The 22,485-nt window shown below is 40.5% G+C and overlaps 1 protein-coding gene across 2 annotated transcripts in view; it reads left to right on the top strand.

The window, feature by feature from the left end:
• MBD2 (methyl-CpG binding domain protein 2) overlaps nt 1-22,097 on the top strand; it is a 41,438-nt gene extending 19,341 nt beyond the window's left edge. The window contains exons 3-7 of one of the 2 annotated variants that reach the window (XM_074856828.1): nt 649-786; nt 10,134-10,224; nt 11,062-11,239; nt 19,404-19,545; nt 21,618-22,097. In XM_074856828.1, the coding sequence (XP_074712929.1) occupies nt 649-786; nt 10,134-10,224; nt 11,062-11,239; nt 19,404-19,533 (537 nt within the window). In that variant the 3' untranslated portion in view covers nt 19,534-19,545; nt 21,618-22,097. Of the gene's footprint in view, nt 1-648; nt 787-10,133; nt 10,225-11,061; nt 11,240-12,327; nt 12,765-19,403; nt 19,546-21,617 lie in introns of those variants that run through there. The other variant, XM_074856827.1, reaches the window with a different exon arrangement.
• The last annotated feature ends 388 nt before the right edge of the window (nt 22,098-22,485 follow it).

Here is a 22,485-nt window from a genome sequence, read left to right as displayed (position 1 = left end):
TGGGGTTGTTGGAGAGGAGTTCAGGCTCTACTCTCCCCGAGGGCCTAAGGGTTGGATGTGTGACAAGATAGTATTGATAAAATTTTATCTGATGCCTGGGAATCAGTTCGCAAACCTGATAAAAACTAGCTTTGTCAGAAAACTTGTTAAAGTAGATATAGTTTTAGTTTCTTTCCAGAATAAATTGCTGCACTTCATTAAGGATTGTTCTATGTAGGAATCGCTTAGGAAATTTGTGACCAAAGTTCTGTAGGAAGTTGCTGTTCTTTAAGACTTGGAACCCTAGAAACTGTTTGCTACAAACATAATTTCCTGAAGCTTTGGAGATTTCCTTTTGACATCTGATCGTGAAGCTGCCTCTTTTCAGAAAGTAAGTCACTTGAACAATTAACATATATATTTTAACAAAAGAAAAGATGGACTTTCAAGCAGTTTAATTCTTCCCAAGAATGTGAAAATGTATGGAACCAGTTAAGTGTTACTTTTTCTTTAAAAGGCATGACTGCAAAGGTTAGTTAAGGGAAATCTTTACTCCTTCTTTTGCACATCAGCAGAAGAGACTGAATCCAACATTAATTTGTGTACTTTTCATGTATAATTTTTGTTAATTCGCTTTTTTTTTCTTTTTTTTTTTTTTTTTTTTAACAGGGAAAACCAGACTTAAATACGACTTTACCAATTAGACAAACTGCATCAATTTTCAAACAACCAGTCACCAAAGTTACCAATCACCCTAGTAACAAAGTACGATCTGACCCACAGCGAGTGACGGAGCAGCCACGACAGGTAAGAATTAATCTACTCCCATTGTTACTGCTCAGAAAGTTGAAACAGGGTGAAAATGTGCTTGGTTTCAGCTGTGCTTCAACGACAGATGAGAATTTCTCTCCTGAAGGTTATTTATAGAAATGTGTGGAATACGTACAGTTTTTTTAAAAAATGCAGAAATAACAGTTCAGCTGGAGATTAATATTTTTTAGTCCAAAACTTCATTCATATTTGATAGCCACGTTCTGCTTGAAATTCAGATAATGTGCTGTACCGTTGCATTTGGACATCAAATGTGAAAAAATTTTCACGTGCAGCTTCTTGATAGAAGTTTCTGTAAAATACACAGTTCTCATCAAGAAGTAAGCTCTCTTTATATAAAAGAACTTGGTGCAAAATCAATAAAAAATTGTATTTTAAATCCCTCTTTTTCCCTCTACCACTACTATCAATACAAACCACGGCAACATAAACTCATCTTACACAAGTTCTTTTTCAGCTGCTTTTCTCTGTATCAGCGATGGATCCCCTGTTCACACAGTCCTTTTTTGGTTTTGTTTTTTATGGGGAGGAGGGAGCTGAGAGGAATCTAGTTAATGAACGAACGGTCGGCTAGATAATGTAACCTAGATGGGTTTGAGGTATTGTTTTTAAGTCTGCCTTGTATTTTTTGAGTCATAGAATTACTGCCATCGAGTTGAAACACCTTGTTCTGTCTTAGGAGTGCAGGGCTGAGAAGAAAATGCAGAGGCATGTTCAAATTTTTGTACCCTCCCGTGTCGCTAACTTTTAACAGCGTTTCCTTTGAAACTCCAGCTGTCTCTAATTTTGCACTTTCAAACATCTTGAATGCTGTTCTTGTCAGAAGTAACATAAGCAATTTAGACTCTGCATCCTCTGAATTCAGGTGAGAAAGAAAAAGAAGAACTATCGAGCCGTATTGGATCATCTTGTTGAGATGTCTTTTAGCAAGATGTGAAGGCCTCAGCTAACCTCACTGTTGGTCCCGTGAAGTTCAACAGGGGCCATGTAAGTGTATCCCATTCAGATCTAAAAGATGCATAAGTGCATGTGTCTGTTGATTCTCTTCACATTCTTTGGGTTTTCCTTTTGAGCTACTACACTTTGTGCGTCAGGAATTTCCTTTTGGTCATGTCTGTTGAGCCAGTAATAATCCTCAAAGCATATGAAGGTTGTGGCTCCTTTGTGGCAAGAGAAACGGGTGTCTGGCAATTCGTATCTTGATGGGTTCCAAACCCTTTCACACTTGCCCCTTTCCTCCCCGTTTTCTTTATTCCAGGTTCTTTTCTTCAAACACGTAGTGACTGAAATCTTTGGGAACGCATCCCTTGTCTTTTGAGAATGACTATCCAGTAGAGATTTGCAGAGCAGGCTCTTTTCAAACCTACCGAAGTTAAATCTTTGCCTCTTTACGATAGGTTCTAGAGGATTAAGCTACAGCAAGATCTTCAAGAAGTCATCGTCTGTTGATCACTGTGTCGGCATTCTTTTTCAAACTCCTTTCTCCTTGCTTGCAACAGTGCATTTTTGGAAGAGGACGCTTTAAACACTATTCTTACTCTGTGTCCACACATTTTATTTGGAAGGAATGCTGGCTCGGTGTGCATTGAATGTGTAATAGTTAATCTTATTTATCTAGCAAAGCAAATCCTGGTGTGTCTTACTCTTGCTTTGCTCCAAGCTAGAACGCTGCCTTGAGCTGTTTTCTGGTTTGTCATCCTTCTGAGTAGTGATGATTGACATAGGTGGGAGACTCAGGGAAAGGAGAGAATAAATTGTTACAGTTGTTTTTCCATAAAATTTGAGTGAGTTTTCAGTAAAATTTTCATTAAAAAATCTGGAACAAAGCAATTCAATGTAGGTAGCGTGCTGTCAGTTACTGGAGAACCTTAAACAAAGTGACAGCTTTCATAAACAATTTCTAGTCATCTGGTTTCTTTACGCACAGATTTTCATCGTACCATTGTCAATATTTCTTTGGTATTAGCAACCAGAAGTATGGAGGAACTCCGGTCCTTGCTCATGTGTGCACCACACAAACTCTGTAGTTTTAGACACCCATCTCAGAAAGCTTTATCCACTTATATCGTATCTCCCTTTTCAAAAGACAGGCTGACTAGAATTCCCAGAAAATTCTCTTTGGCCTGCCTCCTTCTGTAGAGATGAAAATAAATGAGTAGCGTAGTTCTGTTGGCAGTCACTAGGTTTTTTTCATGACCTGAGAGTCAGAAGACATGCTTATTGGTGTTGGCAGGGAAGATATTTGGCAGCAGCTCTTCTTTAAGCACTAAACCCTGTGGTAGTTCTTGGAAAGATAAACTAATAACAGCTTGCCTGTGATCTTCGTATGGGTAAATCTGGCATTAGAGCAACAGATCTTTGTGGCAACTGCTGGTTCTGTGTCACGAGGTTGTCTGAGCCTTTTTCAAGCAACAGCTCTGCAAGACAGCAGCTTAAAGCTTTCAAAGCCGTTCTGAAAGGTTTTCTAGAGTACCGATTATCGGAGTGGAGGACTTTACCCAAGAAAAATGGAAATGTTCTGGAGAATCCTGCAAGTAGGTAGTGTCAGAACTTGAGCTGGGCGTGCACGCTCTGGAGGGTCTTCTGGTACTCATTAGACTTCTCTTAACTATCACTCTTCTTCCTCTATGTGGCCTTTGTTCAAATACCAATAAATCCACAGAGATTTCTCAAATTCTTCATATCTAATCAAATGGTAGGAGTATCTCTAAGTTCCTAAATAGCAAATCTGATAGCCTCAATTGCAGTCTTCTTCAAAGTGCTTTAAAGTTTCTTCTTGAAGTATCAACCTGCTCAAAATATTTTGACTCTCCATGAGCTTACTTTGAGGTAGGTTTTCTTACTATTTCCGTGGCTTTGGGTTTTTTCCCCTTGCAGTCCACTGATAAACCAGTGTAAGAAAAGGAATCCTGAAAGATTGCTAGTGGGCTCCGCAAGGAAAGAAAAAAACACAACAAACCCCCTCGTTTTAGCCTCCTCTCCACTGTTAGACTTAGTAAGTTTTGATAAAATATGGTACATTCTTGATGAATTTAAGGGTAATGGTTTGGATTTTAAGAAGTCAAGCTGAAATTGAAACTGGAATTAATGATGAATCACAAAATCATGCAACTATATGTCATCTTCCTCTTAAGTGACATTGAGTATTGTCTTAAAATCACATTGTTTTTTCCCTCTTTCCTATTTATTTAGCAAAAAGGCCACTAGATGTAGCAGTACTTCAGGGCAAATTAATGTTCCACTTGTGTGTCTGGATTTGAGTATTCCCCAGTGAGAAGAGTGAACGTGAAGCAGAGGAAGTCGTGTAACTATCTGAGACTATTCCAGGCAGTAAATCTTTTCTGTAATCACTTAAATTTGAGTTACTTGCCTGTCAAGCATCCTGTACCTGACTGGATCAAATGGAACGGTGCTGCAAATCAAACTTCTTTCTTACAGATCCCTGCCCGTTGTACCTACGCTCACTTGATGCCTCCAGAAGGTCCTGTGGAGAGCACTTACCCTCTTCTTTGTGTCTTAGAGTTTCTTGGTTCACGCTGTTCCACACTTATTGTCCTTTTTGGGGGGAAATAACAAAACTCACTCATTTACCCCTGCGCCCCAAATGTACTCTACCTGCTTTGAGAGGGCTTTGACTCCTGAGGACCCGCTGATCACCAGTTAATTCTGTTGTACGCTGTCGATGGGGGTGACAGGGATATTTGAAACCATACTGGTAAAACTGGTGTTTATGGAAGTGGTGATCATAACGCTGAATTTGCAAAGCGTTGATCTCGGTATCTTCCTGATCCGTTTGGCTAAAAACATTCCACAAACATACCTCAGATGTTCGAAAGAAGGCCATCCTTCTCTTCAAAGCTTATTTTGAGAAAATCAGGTTAATATTACGTGATCTGATTCCTCTAGTTCTGTGGCAGACGACCACCTCTAAAAACCCCCTTAGGGTAAATCAGAGGCTATTTACTTTTTAAAAACACCTTAAGATAAACCTGATATATTTACTTCTAACATCATCTATCTGTAAGCCAGAAATACTCTTTAAAATTGATTTGAAAGTCTCTTTTGTACTTATTGTCATTTTGTTACATTTGCTGTGGATTGTGTTGTAATACATTATTGAATAGGATTATATATGACAAATTAAATCTGACCATAGTCATTTTTTGGCACAAGATATATGCAGTCTAAAAAGCCCAATTTACAAGAAAAATTGCAGGATGTCATTTTATGTATGTCTTCTTGTGAACAGTTCTTAACAGGAAAGACATATTTAGCTCTTAGCACTTTGTATTTTGTCAAATAGATGTGATTTTATTTCCTGTGGGTCAACTTAAAGGATTGGAATGTAAAATTAGATAGGGTTGGAAAACTTAAGCTTCTTGGTTAATATCTATTAGAATTATCAAAAAAAGGAATGGAAGGAACCCAATGAGATTGTTAAGTTTCATCTCCCTCTCCCAGGCGACTAAAGGAACGCTGAAATTTTGATTGGCAATTATGGATGCAGCAGAGCTGAGCAACTTAGCAACTAGATATAAAAAGAGGAAAGAAGTTTTCTGGAGAAATGCTCATTCCTTTTAAACTCTTCCATGGAGACTTTGAAAAGACCTCTAATTATATTTCCTCATCAAACTGCCTGCCATGTCAGTCACTTGAGCAGTTTCCCAAATGGTAACTGGCGTTTTGGTCTCACTTAGCCTTTAAAACATATTTTAAAACCTAACAAAATGGCAGGCTGGCTGTGTCTGCACTACAGTACAGGTATGTCACCTGTATTTGGCGTAGACACAAATAACTTTTAATCAGCTCACATACCAGGTTAGAAGGGGTCTGCAAGCAGCGTGGAAATAAATGTGGTTCCAGCTACCTGGAGTTGTGACGGCGCTCTTAAACTTGCCGTGTCCATCATCCTTCCGAATGAGAGCGTGGCTTTTTCTGACTACTGCTGCAAGTTAAAAAGCAAATACCTGTAGCTGTCTGAGGAGAAGAAACCACCTCAGCAAACAAATCTCTGAACTCGCCAACAGCAGAGTCACGGGTCTTTCTTCTGCGTGTCAGATACATCATTCTGTTGACATCTAGAGTATTTTCAATACTCTGTAAAGAGTAAATGCCAGATGAAATTGGAGGTTCTTGATTGATTGAACTATCTATAAATCACTCACTCGCCAAGAATGTTTGAATGTTAAGAACATATGTGCTTTTCTTTTAAAAATAATGGAATTGGAATGGATTCCTTTCCAGCAAAATTTTCTTGTAGGCTTCCATTGCTTGAGCAACTGCAAATAGACTTTTATTTATGTAAGGAAAAGGGGCAGCTCCGATTATGTTTGTATTTGGTGGCTCTTGCAATAGAGAGGCTAATCTGTCGTTTCTTTATTGTCTGAATGAGAAATAATAGTTGCTTAGGAGATTGTGTTTTTACAGAGATTACGGGTTAGATTATAGTTCACCGTTAGTCACAAATAGCTTTTCTTGGACAAGAAACAATTCTGGAGGAAGCAATATTTTATATTTCTCCAAACAAAGAACTTCAGAGGCACAGCTGTAGTTCAGCTCTGCCATTATGGAGTCGCAGAACAAGGAGGAAGTGAAAATTCTGCTCCGCCCTGGGGACCTTGGCATTGCATTCCTATGGTGCCTCCTCTGTCGCAGGGAAAAAAAAAAAAAAAAGAAAAATGCCCTTAGGATAGTAAGTGTGAGTGATAAGGGATACATTTCTTGCTCAGCAGGAGATTATTGCATAAGAGGTGACTTTTGGCATAATGCATTTTGATTAATTTCCTAGGAAATGGAGCACTTGGCTGCTGGGTCCCTCGGAATCTAGAACGCTCAAACATCAGTAAATGAAGGACCTGGGGTTTAGGCTCTTTTCAGTGTGTGTTCCCTAACCACTACTTCAAGCAAAACTGAAACAGAGCCATTTTTCATCCTCCAACAGGATGAATAACCGACTGATGAATCCTCAGAGTGGTTATTCATTTTGCATGAGTAATGAAATATCACTGCATCACCATGATGAATCTTGAAATCTGGTTCTTCCCCCCTTCCTTCCTACCCTGGTCCCATCAGGCTTCTCATTACTGAATAACAGGGTCTCATGTTTGCTAATGCTTCTTTCCTGGAGGCCTGAATCTTGCTTTTCTGGCTGGACTGGTGCCTTCTCAGCAGGAGGAAGGAAGATTGGACCCTATGAGCCTGCTCCCCGGGGGTTCTCCAGCTGAGAAAAGCCCAGAGCCTGGATAACTCACTCCATTTGACAAGGAAACCCCTAATTGTGAGGTGATGTAAGGTGGCCTCTGTTCCTGGCAGAATTCCTACTGAATTTAAGTGGCTGTATCTGCAGATGCTTGTGCTGTTTGAGGGGCTGTTTCTTGTTTTATGAACTCCAGATGACTTTGGGTGGGAGACAAATGCCAGGGGGCAGCCTGCCTAGGCTGTGGTGATGCCCAACAGTTAAACCAGTCGGGATATTTATGAATTGCTCCTAATTTAGGTGCCTGTTTCTCTGCTTAGCGCAGCACAAAGCCCGTGAACCTGAGCTTTATTTTCTCTTTTCCCTGTTTCGCTAATGAGGAGAGAGTTGCAAGTTAAATAATGCAAGCTATTTTTAGGGCTGTAACCTCAGATATTCTGTGCATCAAGACTGGCATGATCTTTTTCAGTCGCTTGAGTGCGTATTTCATTGCTGTGGAATGGTTGCATCTTCATCTTGTAAGTAGAGGAACAGAAAAGCTTTTTCTGAATTTTTATTAGCAGCTTCCTCCCCTCTCTCTGTGTCCCTTGATAGCTACTCCTGGCGCAGCTGATGGGGAAATACTTGTCCAGGTCTGGTCCAGCTCAGAATCTTCAGTAAACTACAAGAAAAGATAAAGGAGAGGACTCCTAAGAACCCATAAAGGCTTGTGGAACGAACAATGTAATAAAACTCTAGCAATGTGATTAATTTCTGAGCAAAAAATTTAGTAAGAGTGACTTGTGCAGTCTCAGTGGAGATCTGGGGAGACAAAAACTTGGAGCACAATCGTGGTCGTTTACAAATAATTATATGTCACAGTGCTGGAAGCTTTGCGCTGGGAATATGCTTCGCTTCAGTCTTGTTTTAATTGGTGTATCTACGAGCCAAGTGTTTTTTTTCTACCTGACTTTGACCTCACAGTCATTCGAGGTGTTGATACTTGTATAAACTTTTCCCTGCGTTCACAATCGGGGCTTAAAGAGCCGAGCGAGTGCTGGTGACGGAAGCTCCACCCCATCGATGTTGCGTTACATTTGCCAAATCTTCTAAGCTTTCACGTGTGAGTTGTCCTTCTTCAAGCACCTCTCTCTCTCCCACAGAGGCATTTGCGTTCCTGTATTTCTACATTTCTATAACCAAACCGTTCTCCTGATGCCTCGTTCCCTCTGTGATGTGTACGGGGTTGATACGAGTAGGGAACCGAAGAGTCAAAACCCAATAATAAAATGTATTTGGTGATGTATTTGCTGCTGTAGACCAATATAATTTTATCCTGAATAAACAGGGGCTGTTCTTACGTTCACCTGTAAAAACATAGCTTGGATGTGGCGTTGGGGAGCCTTTCGTTTATCTCTAAAAGTTGATGAAATGGAGAGGGAAAGGGGAACGAAGGGTGAATTCTTTTAACGGTGGAAAACAGGAATAAGCTTTGTAGAGACTTTATCAAGATGGGAAGCTAACCCAGTGATGAAATACTGAATTGATAGGATTTTACTTTGAGTTCATTTCCTGAATCCTGATACTCCTTTTAGAGTTTGGCTAGCGAGCTGTTGCTTTTGCCTTTGTAACAAAGGATTTCTTCAACATTCTGGACAGCTTTAAGGCACTGCCACTTCCTCCACGGAGCTGTAAGGACTGCTACAAGACATCTAGAGTGGTTTTTTGGGGTGGGGGCTTAGCAGTAGTGGTAAACAGCAGGAGTGAATGACTGGAGGTACTAAATATTTAATATTTAACAGGATAAAAGATGTGCCTTGATACTCAACTAACAGCGTAGCTCAAACCTGGGTTAGAATGTCGAAAATTAATACTAGTTAAGAGCAGGGTATCAGTTTACAGGAAGCATTTGAAGTTTAAGTGGCTCTAGTAAAACGAGACACAAGTGGCAACAGGTATTTTTAAAAAGCTGTCCAATCACGGAGATGTCAAGATCGTGTGAAATGTAGTCAGAATTTGCAAAAAAAAAAAAGTTGAAGAGCTTACTTAGGTGATCCTGTGTGGGTTTTCTAAGCCACTTCGAACTAAACTTGGTTACAAATGTGTCCTGCTGTCCAGAAAATAAATAGATCTCTATAAAATGACATAGTAATCTCTCAGGCAGAACAAGTATCATTCAACCTACTGATTTACAAAGCTGTGCAGGCATGTTGTGGAGAGTATCGTGGGGTTTGTAGCATAACTGTGTTTTATATTCAGTCGGTAGTATACCCTTAATGCTAAGGTTGATGTTCTTTGTTGCCCTTTGCCTTTACGACCTCTGTAACTGAAAAAATGGCTTTTTTTCTGAAAAAGGATCAGTTATGATGCCATGTGACTAGCAATCTAGGTTCCACAGAAGATGAAAGAGGGTGCTCCAGTTGTTTCACTTCCAGTTTTAGAGCAGAATGTGACAGTTGAAAGCCCCATCTTAAACTGAGGCTTTTGGGTACCCAGCTGCAACAAAGAATGTCCTGGGAATGAGAATAACTGTTTGTCTTTTTGTCTTAAATTTTACAGGCTTGAAAAGAAATAGATTATTTTTTTTTTTGCCCTCCCCCATATCCTGCAGAAAAATCAAATTATTTCTGAATGCCCTTTTCACAGAAAATGGCATAGCTACATTCTTGCTTACCTCCTTATTAAGATTATTTGTTAAATGGAACTTCCTGTGGAATGGAAATCAACTTTTTAATGACCGTTCACCATGATCTTGCTAAATAGAAAAGGCCCATTTAAAGAATGGGTGTTGCTAATCTCCAGCCCAGAACTTCAAGATCAGTCTTCAGACCAGTAAGATAGGAGTGAGTGGGGAAATTGGTATCATTAAACAAAGATCTTTTAGGTCAAGAAATTGGTTTCTGTGAGAAATGGAAATATGTTCCCAGCTAATAGATGGAGCAATAGAAAGTAAAATGAATGTGAATTTAGTTCATGTATCTTCCTAAAAACAGAAAGATTTGATTCTATTTCCAGATAAGCCAAGAGATCTATAGAGTGTTGGAAAGGGCCGGGCCGTCGAGCCAGCGTAGATCTGAAGTGGTGTCGCTACTTCATTTCTTTATTTTTTAATTCTTTCTAATGAGCAATCTTGTTTTCTCTTTTTCAGCTTTTCTGGGAGAAGAGGCTACAAGGCCTCAGCGCATCAGATGTCAGCGAACAAATCATAAAATCCATGGAGCTACCTAAAGGTCTTCAAGGTATTGTGTTCACTTACTGCAGTTGCTTCAGATCCACACAGTTGTTCGTGCTTAAAAAGGACAGAGTTTTTGATGCTCTTAACAAGTTCACAGTTTACAGTCAGATTGGGGGTTGGAACTAGATGATCTTTAAGGTCCTTTCCAACCCAAACCATGCAGTGGTTAAGTAAACTTGAAATTGTAAATGTTCTTGCTGAGAAAATACCTCAGTCTCCAAAACAATGTTTATTTTTAGGTCATTTATATAGTTAATATAAACCACGCTTCAGAACTGCACTTTTATTGGTAAGAGTTGATCTAAAATACGTTCAGGTCATAATTTGCAATTAATAACTTTGTTCCACTGCTTGGGAGGTTTTCTTGGGAATTGGAGTGTTGTAAAAATCTCCAGTGTAGTGTTAAAGTAAAGACTGTGCTGGTGTGGATTAATACCATGAAGCTGCAAAGAAACTGTTTCAATATGTGACTGATAAATTTATGATGGGATTATCGTGATTAAAAAATTGATGCTATTGTAATTCACAGAATCATCTAGGTTGGAAAAGACCTTGAAGATCATCTAGTCCAACCATAAACCTAAGACTAATTGTTAGTGTAAGCAGAAAACCTCACCGGTTTTAGAAATGGGATGCCTTTTGGCATGCTGATTTAAAATGAGAGCTGTGCTATTACAAAGCCATTTTTAATAACTTGCATTTAACTGTTTAGATTAGACCATCACGTATCCAGTGGCACTTATACCACGAGCCTACGTAACTTTACAAACTGAGAAGAGCTCTGCCACTGGAAGTTACGCATGAAATGTGGTTGGTAACTCTTCAATTATCTTTCTCGTAGGAGTCGGCCCCGGTAACAACGACGATACCCTGTTATCAGCTGTTGCTAGTGCTTTGCACACCAGTTCTGCACCCATCACGGGGCAGCTCTCTGCGGCCGTTGAGAAGAACCCAGCCGTCTGGCTGAACACATCTCAGCCCCTCTGCAAAGCTTTCATAGTCACAGATGATGACATTAGGTAAGTTTTTAGTAAAACAAAAAGTAAATTGAATTAAAATAGATTCCTTCCTGGCTCAGTGCAGTCCTGGAGATAAGGGAAGAGAAGTGTGAACATTTTTCTTGTACCTGTTGATTAGTTCAGTAACTTGAAAAAATAAAACCCTGTTTTTTTATTTTGTGGTCAAAATACTACTATAAATTATTTACTAAGGTATGAGTCATAATCCACATTTTCTTTCCCAAGAGAGTGCCCTAAACATTAAGCTATAGTCATGATCAATATTGCCTTTCTTCCTTCCCATTTCTGGTTTGGTCAAGTTAATTTGTTGATCTCAGTTAAAAAGTAAGCAATTTCAACAAAGAAAAATAAGAATATTCCCCTATAGCATATAGCTTTGTGGCTAATACACTCTCTTAAAGTGGGAGATTGGGCTACGATATGAAGAGCACGATGAGATCGATCTATTCACGTAGGGGCAAAGATTTTGCTTTTTAATAGCTGCACTGTTCATCTTCTTTTCAAAGAAAAACTCATCCTTTTTTGGGGTACTAAAAACAGGGGCTTCAGCACTGAATTTCAAGGTTAGGACTGAGCAAAGAGGGAGATTTCTTGTTGCATTGCTTAATTGCCAGAGTGTGGCAAGAGGCAGGACACAATCCTGACATCCAGTTTGATAGTATTGCTTGGCATGAATCAACACGTGGGATGAACACTGCCTTTAGTATCACATTTTTAGTTAAATTGAAGGTTTCAACAGGAAATCTGAAGACCAAACTTGGATCTTGCCACTTGGTGGAACTCACTCGACACCAAAGTCTGCTACTATCACATTTTTTTCTAAGCCCTAGATGGCTACCTGAAGCTTCTGCAGGGCTAATGTTAAGGTATAATTATTATAATTATTATTATGATTATGATTCCCAGTCCTTTACTGAGGGGTTTACTTTATTTTCTTAAACATCAACTCGAAATGCTTTCAGAAGGTAAACTCCTTTTGCCTTCCTACAAAAAGTTACAGGGCAGAATGAGAAACTTTCTTAGCATGTTTGACAAGGTTTATTATTTATTGGAAACAAAATTCCTTTTTTGTCTTATCAGTCATGCAGTTGTTTTTACAAAGGAGATTCTGGATTTGATGTCAGTCCTGGCAACTCAAGAAGGACACGGATTCTGACCTGGAGCAGCTCTACTTCTATGAATATGCTGCTGGTTCGGTGTCTCTTCTGGCTCATGACTTTGTAGGCAGCTCACTCCAAAAGGATTAAATATTTTTAGTTGTTACCTTTTCGTACTGTTTGTGTGAAGCTGGCTTTTGTTTTAAAACCACCCAGAAAGCACGTTGCATGGAGAAGTAATATCAGAGTACAGCACCTGTTAGCGCTGAGGAAAGCGGTAGAATTGCTTTCTGAATGTACGTAATGGTAAGGAAGAGTTTGCCACTGGGGATAGCTGGTGAGGTGCCAGCATCTACTCTTTTGTACTGTAAATTCTTCAGGGAGATCACAGCAGGTGTTTACATCTAATAAAATTGCTGTCAGCTTGACTTGTGTTTAGCTTGAAGAATTCCTGGTCGTGTAATAACGGTAAATCTCTTTGTAATCAGAGAAAAATGCAAAATTTCCTCTTTTGGTTCAGCACATTCACTGGGAAAACGTTAAATAACCTCCTATAAATGCTTGGTTAAGAATCAACCATGCTTCCTTGTCGCTAGGGACACGCACCTATTTTATTTTCAGTTGTGGGATCCACCTTCTGAATAATTCTGGGCTTCTTAATGCTAGTCCTGTGAAAGGTAGGTGTGCAAAATGAGTATGGTGTGGTTCCTGGTGGTCTCCACATCCAAATCTTAGCCTCCTGAGGCAGGCTTTTAGAATTCCCTGGGAACTGTCTCCTCCTGTGCTGAGTCTGGGAGATCATTTGCAGCTTTCTCTTTCCTGACCAGCATCTAGTTATTTTCTTTGCAACTGCACTGTTGAGGTGCCTCCATTTCCTCTAAGGCTGGCAACCTTTGTGTCTCTGCTAGATAAATGCTTTAATCAGTTTCTCTCTTTTGGGATGAACTGGGGAATTGTATCTTCTGAAAATAACAAGTAAGTGGATTGGTTTTTTCTAGTTGTGCTTAGGTGGATGAAGTTTTGCAATATATTATAAAATTCATTTTTGACTCGCAGCTCTGTTCTGCTTCATAGTCCAGTCTGTCATTCTTTTCAAATCTCTCTCTCTCTTTAGTGGGATTTTCTAAAGCTTATAGTTTCGAGGGGATTTCTTCTCCTAAAGCATCCAAGTCATTTCTGAAAATCCCACCTTTCAGTTTTCAACAGCTCTTTCTCTTGCTCAGTCTAGGTTCTGTGCTGAGCAATTACCATCACCCAGCAGGTTTTGTTCCTGAGCTTTCTCAGCTGTCTTGACAGTCGCCCTTTTCCAGTAGCATGGCAGTTGGACCTCTGCTTTTTCATAGGGGTAGCCACAACCTGTTAAATTTACCAAATCTAAACAATTAATGTACTATGCCTGGCTGTGTCATGCTGTGCACAGTAGTGGGTAAGAAAACTACCTGTTAAGCTGTCCAAAAACTAAGCTTTATTTACCTTAAGACAGGAATGGGGAGTAATTCAAGTTTAATGCTCTGTAAGTGTCAGGCATGGGTTTAAGAATGTCTGAATCTTAATATGAACCTTGATCCAAGCTAGTCAGCTGTAGCTTAGTCCCTCACAATATTCCTCCGTATCCTATACAAACCTCACTTTCAGACCAAAGCCACAAGAACTTGTAATGTGCCAAAGGAAGAAAAAGAGAGATTGAGAATGTTTCCACAGTCTGAGCTCTCCTCAGGAATAAGAATATTGTGAGGTAAAGTGATGTGTGTTGCAGGGAGGCAAAACCCTAAATAATCCTTATCAATCTTGGCTACGAGAGAAACATTCTGACCCCAGATCTAAAGATGAGTTTAATAGAGATATGTCAGGGAAGTGCAGTAACGAGGCACCTGAGAATTTCTCAGTACCATTTAGAGTATGTTGTCTCAACAGTGGATAATTTCTGCTGAGGGAGGAGGAGGAGGTGGGAAAGATCTCTTGGAAGTGATCTGTTGGAGAGATGTATGTGTGGGGGGGAATTAGCAGATGCCCCTAAACCCAAGTTTAATATAACACAGCAAATAGAATCAACACACCAGTTATTAATTCTCCTTTCAAGCAGTGCATCTCAGATCTGGGTAGTGGAAGACTTCTGGAATCCCTGCTGCTGAGGAGCTCTAGAGTATGTTTTTCATAAAAACAGAGTAAATGTTACTATAAGCACTTCTGGTAATGATTTTTGATTAGAGTGTCTCCAAAAAATGCTATATTTGAATGTGCTGGAAGAGCAGGGGAAAAGGGGTGTTACCTCCCTCCTGACACATGGGGAGGTGGAACTGGTGTCCAGACAAGGAACAGGTCGGTTCTGTGGATTTTTTCCTGTCTAATCTGACACCCATCCTACGTGTAAAGGTACCTCTGTGTTTCTGCAGCAGCTAAATGCTATTAGTAGAGCTATATGCAATTTTTTATTTTGATGACAGAGCACCAGCACATAAGGAACTAAATCAAATGGAACTTTATATATAAACTTCCTATTCTTAATGGGACATAGTGAATTAGTTTTAATTTATGATTGGTGTAGTTGAAGGGAGATGGGCAGTTTATACCATTACAGTTTCAGCTAGATCTGAGCATTTAAATGATATAAATGAGCATTTATTTGGTGCAGCATTTCTTCAATCAGAATGCAGTCCTGCCAGGTTTCAAATGGGAACGTGTTTTGATGGAATATGTTTATTTCAATATTTGACAAGAAAACAAAACTTACAAATTTTTATCTCTTGTTTAGGAACTAAACATAAGGATCTAAATCAAATCCATAGGTTTAGCAATATAGAAAAATGGAGAAATCAGAGGGGAGGTTGGCACAGTATCATGGTTTGATTGCATACAGTGGTGTGGGATCACACTTCTTTAGAGCATGGACACATCCCTTAGTTGTGTGGCCTGAGAAGAGTGCCAGTAGTAAGGACAAATAAAATTATCCTAAGCACTAAGGAAATCACCTGAGCGCAGACTGTACCCAATCCTGTTGTATAAAACAGTTCTCCACTGAAAATAAGCTCAGAATTGGAGTTAGGGGCCTGTGGATTTCTGTGTTAGGAGTAACATGTCTTTAATTTTAGCTTCCTTTTGAAGGCAAGAGCACTTAAACTAAAGGAGGAGGGTTGTGTCTTGCTTGGAGGAAGGCCACAAAGAGCCAGTGGGCTGCTGTTGTGTGGGAGCTCCGTGGCCAGGATGGTGCTGTGGAGCTGAAGGGCTGAGGGCCGGTAGCGAGGAGCGGGCACTTGTGGGCAGTGCTGCTAACCCTCTCGACTTACTGGGCTAAGACAGTTTTATTTAATACCACTGTGAAAAACTGCGTTAAGAAGTCAAATTAATCAAATTGAATGGAGATGCTCTAAGTCGTAGAGTTTTACTCAGTGTTAAGGATGAGCACTTTTTATTAGTAGTGTGTTCTTGCTGTTGGCTCTTAAACATTCACTCTTGGTAGAAGTCATGCTACTTGTATAAAAAGAGCTATTTTTTTAATCTTTAAAAACTCTTCTAGAAGACCAGGCTCTTCAGGACTGGGACTGCCGTGAATTACTTTGTGGTTGTTGCTCCCTGGTTGATCAACTAGCTGGCTGAAAATTTGGAAATGAGATAACTGAGGAAAGCTGCGTCTTTGCGTGAGTTTGGGAAGCAAGACCTGGGAGTAACCTCTGGAGAAGGCCACCTGTGCTGTAAAGAGGGAACCTGGGCCCTTAGGAGTTAGTCCGAGATACAGAAAAATAGCTGTCACTTGTGGGTGTTGTGACAGTTAAATACTGCAGTCGTGTGTCCAAGATGGTAGGAGGAGGCTTGTTACAAATCAGGATGATGGTTCTGTAATCTAGGCCAGGCTGAGCTTATGTTTCGGTATATGTTTTTCAAAACTTCCTCAACATAGTTCCGTACATTTAAAAGAAGATCTCAAATAAAGGAGCCTAATGAAGTGGTAAAGCTTATGATTGTTTTGTGCCCAACTCCTCAAAGTTGATATATAAGATACTTGCTGGCCTTTAGGTTAGATTCCATGTCTGGACAACAAACCCACTGAAGAGAAGAGCAGGAAAGGACCTTGTGGCACCAAGAAAGGTTGTTCCAGACTAACTTCTCATGTGCTTTCTGGCAAGTGCATTTTCTGATCCACACTGACATTATGAAACATTCAGAGCCTGGAAGGGGCCTCCGTTCTCTCCCAGCTCAGCTGTTTGTGGCTTTGTTCAGGTTACTGAGTGGGCAAGGCTGACTAAATGCCCTGTGACTTTTTGGACAAAGGGTGGGGGTAGATGAATTCCCATATCTTCACTGGATATGTGATACTTCAGGGCTTTTCCAGGAGATACACTTAAAATGCCCAGTGACCAGAACCATGTTGAAGGAACATTTACATTCCATTCTTTGTAAGAGTAGGGAAACGTTCTTACTGTGTTTCAGTTCATTGGAATTTTCTTTGCACACAAAAGGGGAGCTTTATAAAGATATTCCAGCAGCTTTCTTCTCTCTGATTTGGTCATACAGGCCCTTTTTAAAAAGTGCTCTCATTAAGTGTTCGTATTTATCATCATAGCCTAAACTAGCCCCGAGTAAGGAACCACCAGGAATCCAGGGAAGGGATCTCCTGGTGTAAATGGCTGTTGACTGTGGTCTGAAGCCTGTTGCGATGGAGCGTGTAGGCTGTGGATTGTGGAAAGATCCTACTGTCTTAGAATTCTAATGCCAAAGAGGGGAAAAATAAAATATACTTCAATTATTTATTTTCCACAGGCTTTGGCCAGTTCACAATGTATTCCAACAGTGAGACGATAGCAACTTTTTATTACTTAATTTTTAAAACCCTATGTTTCAGCTTATGTGTGCTCTCGGCATCGTCTTCATTCAATTAACAAATAGTGAATTTGCTACTCTAACTTTTATTTCTCCTTTGTCACAGGTCCTGCGAAAGATAAGGCATCTTTGGTTTTGTTCCGTTCTCTGCCCCAGGGCTTTGAAAGATCATTCTAGAATGATCTTTGGGACAGTAAGCTGTATATTGAAGATAGAAAACAAGGATAGAAAACAGCTGGAAGATAGAAAACAAGTTCTGCTAGCTTGTTCTTTTTTTTTTTTTTTCCCTTCCTTTAGCTAGTGGTTGCGGCCGTAGAACTGAATACCCTTAGAAGCTGGTGTTCCTCAGAGGCCTCTGCCTTCTGTGGAGGGTGTTGGATATCACTCCTGCTCTTCTAAGATTCCGCGTTCTTTGTATCTGTCCTGCCATCCTAAATAGCCCCAGGGAGTTTGTTGCACGAAGGAATGAATTCCTCTGCCTGCTTCTGATGAGTTCTGGCCATTTTTAGGCAGATATTTTGTTTAAAGATTTTCTTTTTTTGGAAAACATTGGTTTGACAGATCATGGATTTTCATGTGCGAGACCTCTGGGTGTGATGTGAAATTTGTATTCCTTTAGGTAAACTTCAAAAGAGGACTTTTTGTGTTCTGGTAACATTTGAAAGCTAAATATTACCTTCCGACTAAACATTGACTCAAAACATCTCAAATTTATATTGATATCAAGGTCATATTTTGAGTTAACTTCCCCCAGGAAAACAAACCTTTGTTTCAGCAGAAGTTGCTGCCATCTTAAATGCATCACTGACTGGTGGATAAGACTGAATAGAGGGGTAGGAGTATTTAAATAAATAAATGGAAAGAGTGAAGCTCGTTGAGGTTCTTCCCCCACACACGCAGCGTGTGGGACTTGGAGTTGGTTCACTGAGCGCTTAGAAACCTCCTCAGTGCCCCACCATCCTGGGAAGGTGCTCCTGGGGTACACACCCTCATGCTTGGAGAGAGGGAAGCTGCCTCAGATCTCCTTTACAGTGCTCGTGGTGGGAATCTGCTGTGATTTTTTCAGTGATCTACCCCAAAATACCTCTGCCAAAAAAAGCAAAAAGCCAGTCTGACAAAGATAGTCCAGTGGGAAACTGCTCCGTTAACTTTCAGCTTGGTCTTTTCAAGTATCTAAGCTGAGAGTGGAAGATTCTATCTCACATTCAAGCCTCCTGTCTCTAGATGAGAGAAATTAAACCATGCACGCTAAACCAGCGGGGTTTGTGGCTCAGGGTGCTCTCAGTTCTAGTACCTGTGTGCCCGTGTGCGTGCAGAGGTAACAGAACTAGTCAGTAAGGGTTTAGAAAAGCAGCCGCTGCCCCAGGCCTGTTGATGGCCAAGAAAGCCAACGGCATCCTGGCTTGGATTAGAAATAGTGTGACCAGCAGAAGCAGGGAGGTGATAGTCCCCCTGTGCTCTGCACTGGTGAGGCCACACCTGGAGTGTTGTGTCCAGTTTTGGGCACCTCAATACGAGAGAGATCTCGAGGGGCTGGAGCGAGGGCAGAGGAGGGCAACGAGGCTGGGGAAGGGCCTGGAGAATAAATCCTGTGAGGAGCCATTGAAGGAGCTGGGACTGTTTAGTGTGAGGAGGAGAAGGCTGAGGGGAGACCTCATCACTCTCTACAGCTCCCTGAAAGGACGTTGTAGAGAGGTTGGTGCTGGTCTCTTCTCACAGGTGATTAGTGACAGAACAAGAGGGAACGGCTTTAAACTGCAACAGGGGAGGTTCAGACTGGACATGAGGAAAAAATGTTTCCCAGAAAGAGTGGTCAGAGAGTGGAATAGGCTGCCCAGGGAGGGGGTGGAGTCCCCACCCCTGGATGTGTTTAAGGGTCGTTTGGATGAGCTGTTGGGGGATGTGGTGTAGGGGAGAACTTTGTAGAGTCGGGCTGAGGGTTGGACTCGATGATCCCAAGGGTCTTGTCCAACCTGAATGATTCTGTGATTCTATGTTTAAGAGGCGTTTGGACAACGCCCTTAACAACAGGGTTTAACTTTTGGGCAGCCCTGGAGGGGTCAGGAGTTGGACCAGATGATCTCTGTAGGTCCCTTCCAACTGGAACTATTCTATTGTGTTCTGTTCTCAGTTAAAATAAGAGTGGAGAAACCAGTCCTGAGTCATTTTTTTATGCAAGTATTACGCCCGCAGCCTAGCAGTATACTTGAAGCACTGACGTTTCTGCCCCTTGTTCCCTTCTCTCCCTTCAGAAAACAAGAAGAGCGGGTGCAACAAGTGCGTAAAAAACTGGAGGAAGCACTAATGGCAGACATTTTGTCACGGGCGGCTGATACAACAAAAGATATAGATGTAGAAATGGATAATGGAGATGAAGCGTAAAAAAGAAATCAGGTGAGTCCCAGCTCCTGGGTGAGATTTCCCCGTCCCCGTTGCCGGCAGGCACGCGGCAGTCGCTCGGTGGGCTGTAGTGCATCACACACAAGCAGTCCTGCTTTCTCTCTGCACGTATGTTAGCTGGCGTGCCCTATAGCAGCAGAAAATTAGGGTGGTTTTGCATATATCGACAGGAAAATCCTCACATTAAGTGCTACGCAGGTCACCAGCAGTGGTTTCCATCCTTTACAGCAAAGACTCAGTCTCTGGAAACTGTTGCAGGTCTGTTTTCTGGCACTTGGTGTGAAACCGGGGTAAAGCAATCAGAATAACCATCCTTTTTCTGTTCTTCAAAATTGAATTTAGTAAAACCACGTAACAAGTTCCTGAAACTTTTCTATTTATTTTTAAATGGGTAACACCTCTACAAATTAATTTTCCAAGGCATCCTCTTGTATCTTTATACCTGTTTACAGTACTGCTCTGTGGATTTGCCAAAGACTTCCTTCAAAAATCCTTTTTTTTTTTTTTTTTTTTTAACCATCTGCAGAAGAAAGGTAATTCATTCTCTTGTTTCCACCGAGCATGTAGCGCTCATTTATGAAAGTGCAGAGCTTTGAGATCTGACCTTTTCATACAGAGTTAGCTGAAGTTTTAACAACTAAGAATTCTGTCTGGAGGTGGTTGTGTAATTTTAAAGGAATTAATTTCATTTTTTTTTGTTCTGGAGTTAATACCCACAAGGGGAAAGAATATATATATTCCCTATTTGACAGGTACAAAGGAGTTAACTTTTATAAAACCATGGATACTACGTTCAGGTAACTTGCAGATATAGGATGGAAGTTTCCAGGCTGTGACCTGCTTTATCAAGGCTGCTGAGTGTTCCAGCTGGTGTTCAACCCGCAGCGCAGAGTGCTAATTCCACGGCGTTTTAGCTCCCTGCTAGATGAAGAATATATATATTATTGAATATATATTGAATATATATATTCAAAATAATTATTTTGACACTCAGCATCTGGACTGTGCACTAGGTTAACTGCTTCAGGTGCAAGGGCGTGTTGCTTGAGTAAATTCTTACAATTAGAAGCAAAATGTATTTATAATGTACCCGCCTGCCCCTGAACACTCATGTTTCTTATTACTGAGTGTCAGGGCAACATAAAGGGTAATTTGAGCTTTAAGTTGTGGACAAGAGCTATTTGCCAGTGTTGGTTACTGCTCACTTAACAGACCAGTAATCTTGATGTTTTCCAGGCTCCTGGAATCTTTTAATTACTTTAAGTTACAGCTATTTACTATTAAACTCTCAATCCTTAAGTATTTCTCCTATAAAAGTCTAATTATGGATAACTTTAAAGGCAGTCAATAAAGAACATTGTTTGAAGATGTGACGTTTCAAACCTTTGCCGTTTTAGAATCCAATTGTCATTTTGAATTTTTGAATTTAGCATAAAAGAATTATTTTGTAACAGAGTCCTTGGAAGTGGTTATTGTTGCACTGGTACTGTGGTCTCTGCAGAAATCAGTTGGGTGAGTAGACCTTGAGTTTCCTCAACTTGTGGCCTCGTGAGCTATTAACCTGTACGTAGCCAACACATTTACATGTTCTATAAAACCACTTTTTTCTTTTGCTCTAGTGGCTTTAATTAGACTTCAAGAAGATTTTTGAGTAGGTGGATTAGTTAATGTAAAATAGCTTGAGAGGTGCAAGGTTTTTTACCGTTTATACGGACTAACATTCGAGTATGATCTTTTTATATTAAGAAACTTTTCATGCACACATGATGCTGTCTTTAAAAAACAAGAATTCAGAAAATTAGGGCCGTCGTGAAGCACTGCAAGAGCCTGGGTAACGTGCCAGGAGCGTGTGTGGGGAATGAAAAAGTAACAAGGCATCTGTGGGACTCTTCCCAACTGAGGATCTTCTGACACATTAATTTTTTGAGGCCCACTTTGGAATTATTTATAGTTTGCTCTTCATGTGGAACTGAAACACAGCTGTAACTGCTCCAGCAAAGCCCTCGAATTGATGCGACCAGCAGCCTTTTCTTTGCCAACGGGGGTTATTTCTTTCTCTCTTCCAGGTACTTCTAACTGACTTATCCCAGGAGGAACTTCCTAAAAGACAGAGGCACTTTCTCCTTCGGTCTTTCGTTATAAGAAGAAACGGACCCATGCACATTTATATAGCTTTCTAATAGCATTAAAACCAATGCCTTTTTTAGACTCCTATTTTTGATGTATATATCTTATTTGAAAAGCAACTTTATTTTGTGTCCTATGACTTAAAGTCCTTTTTTAAGTATCGAACGTTACCCTTAATCTAAAGCTGAGCTTTTGATGCCAGGTTGCAAACCTACTGGAATTATATTGCCTGTACTAAATATTTGTTTTTCCTGTGGTTTTTAGTAAGAATGGATCACAAGAACAGAATGATTTCCCAATTAAAGATTATTGTGACTCTGTATATAAACAGATTTTTATACCTATGGGTGAGAACACCTGTACATTCTCCGTCATCACTGTAAAGATAAATAAATGATTATATTCCAAGCAGTTGAAAACTTGTTGTGGTGTGGATAGAGTAAGCAAAGCGTGTCACTGCTCTTATTTCAGTGTTCCACAGGAAAGGCGTAAATCCAAGCGCTGTCTTTGCCCCGAGCGCTGCCTCAGGAAATCTCTCAGAACTTGGAGCTGTTGGGGATGTTTCGGCCGAGGTGAAGTGCAATTGCCTATTTCCTCTGAGAAAGAAGATTGCTAAAAATAAGTAGCCAGCACGACTTTACAGAGTTCTGCTTTGAGGTCAGAGGGAGACTGTGAGGAAAGTGTCTTCAGAGCAGAATGCAGCAGGCACCAACTCCGGCTTCTTTCTGCCTCCCTAGACAGAGCAGGGACAGCCTACGGCACGGCAGAGGCTTCTATGAAGTGAGGTGGGTTAATCAGAAAACTCAG

The sequence above is a fragment of the Strix uralensis genome, chromosome Z (assembly GCF_047716275.1).
Source record: "Strix uralensis isolate ZFMK-TIS-50842 chromosome Z, bStrUra1, whole genome shotgun sequence".
NCBI classification, from domain to species: domain Eukaryota; kingdom Metazoa; phylum Chordata; class Aves; order Strigiformes; family Strigidae; genus Strix; species Strix uralensis.
This window is presented reverse-complemented; position numbering and strand designations above follow the sequence as displayed.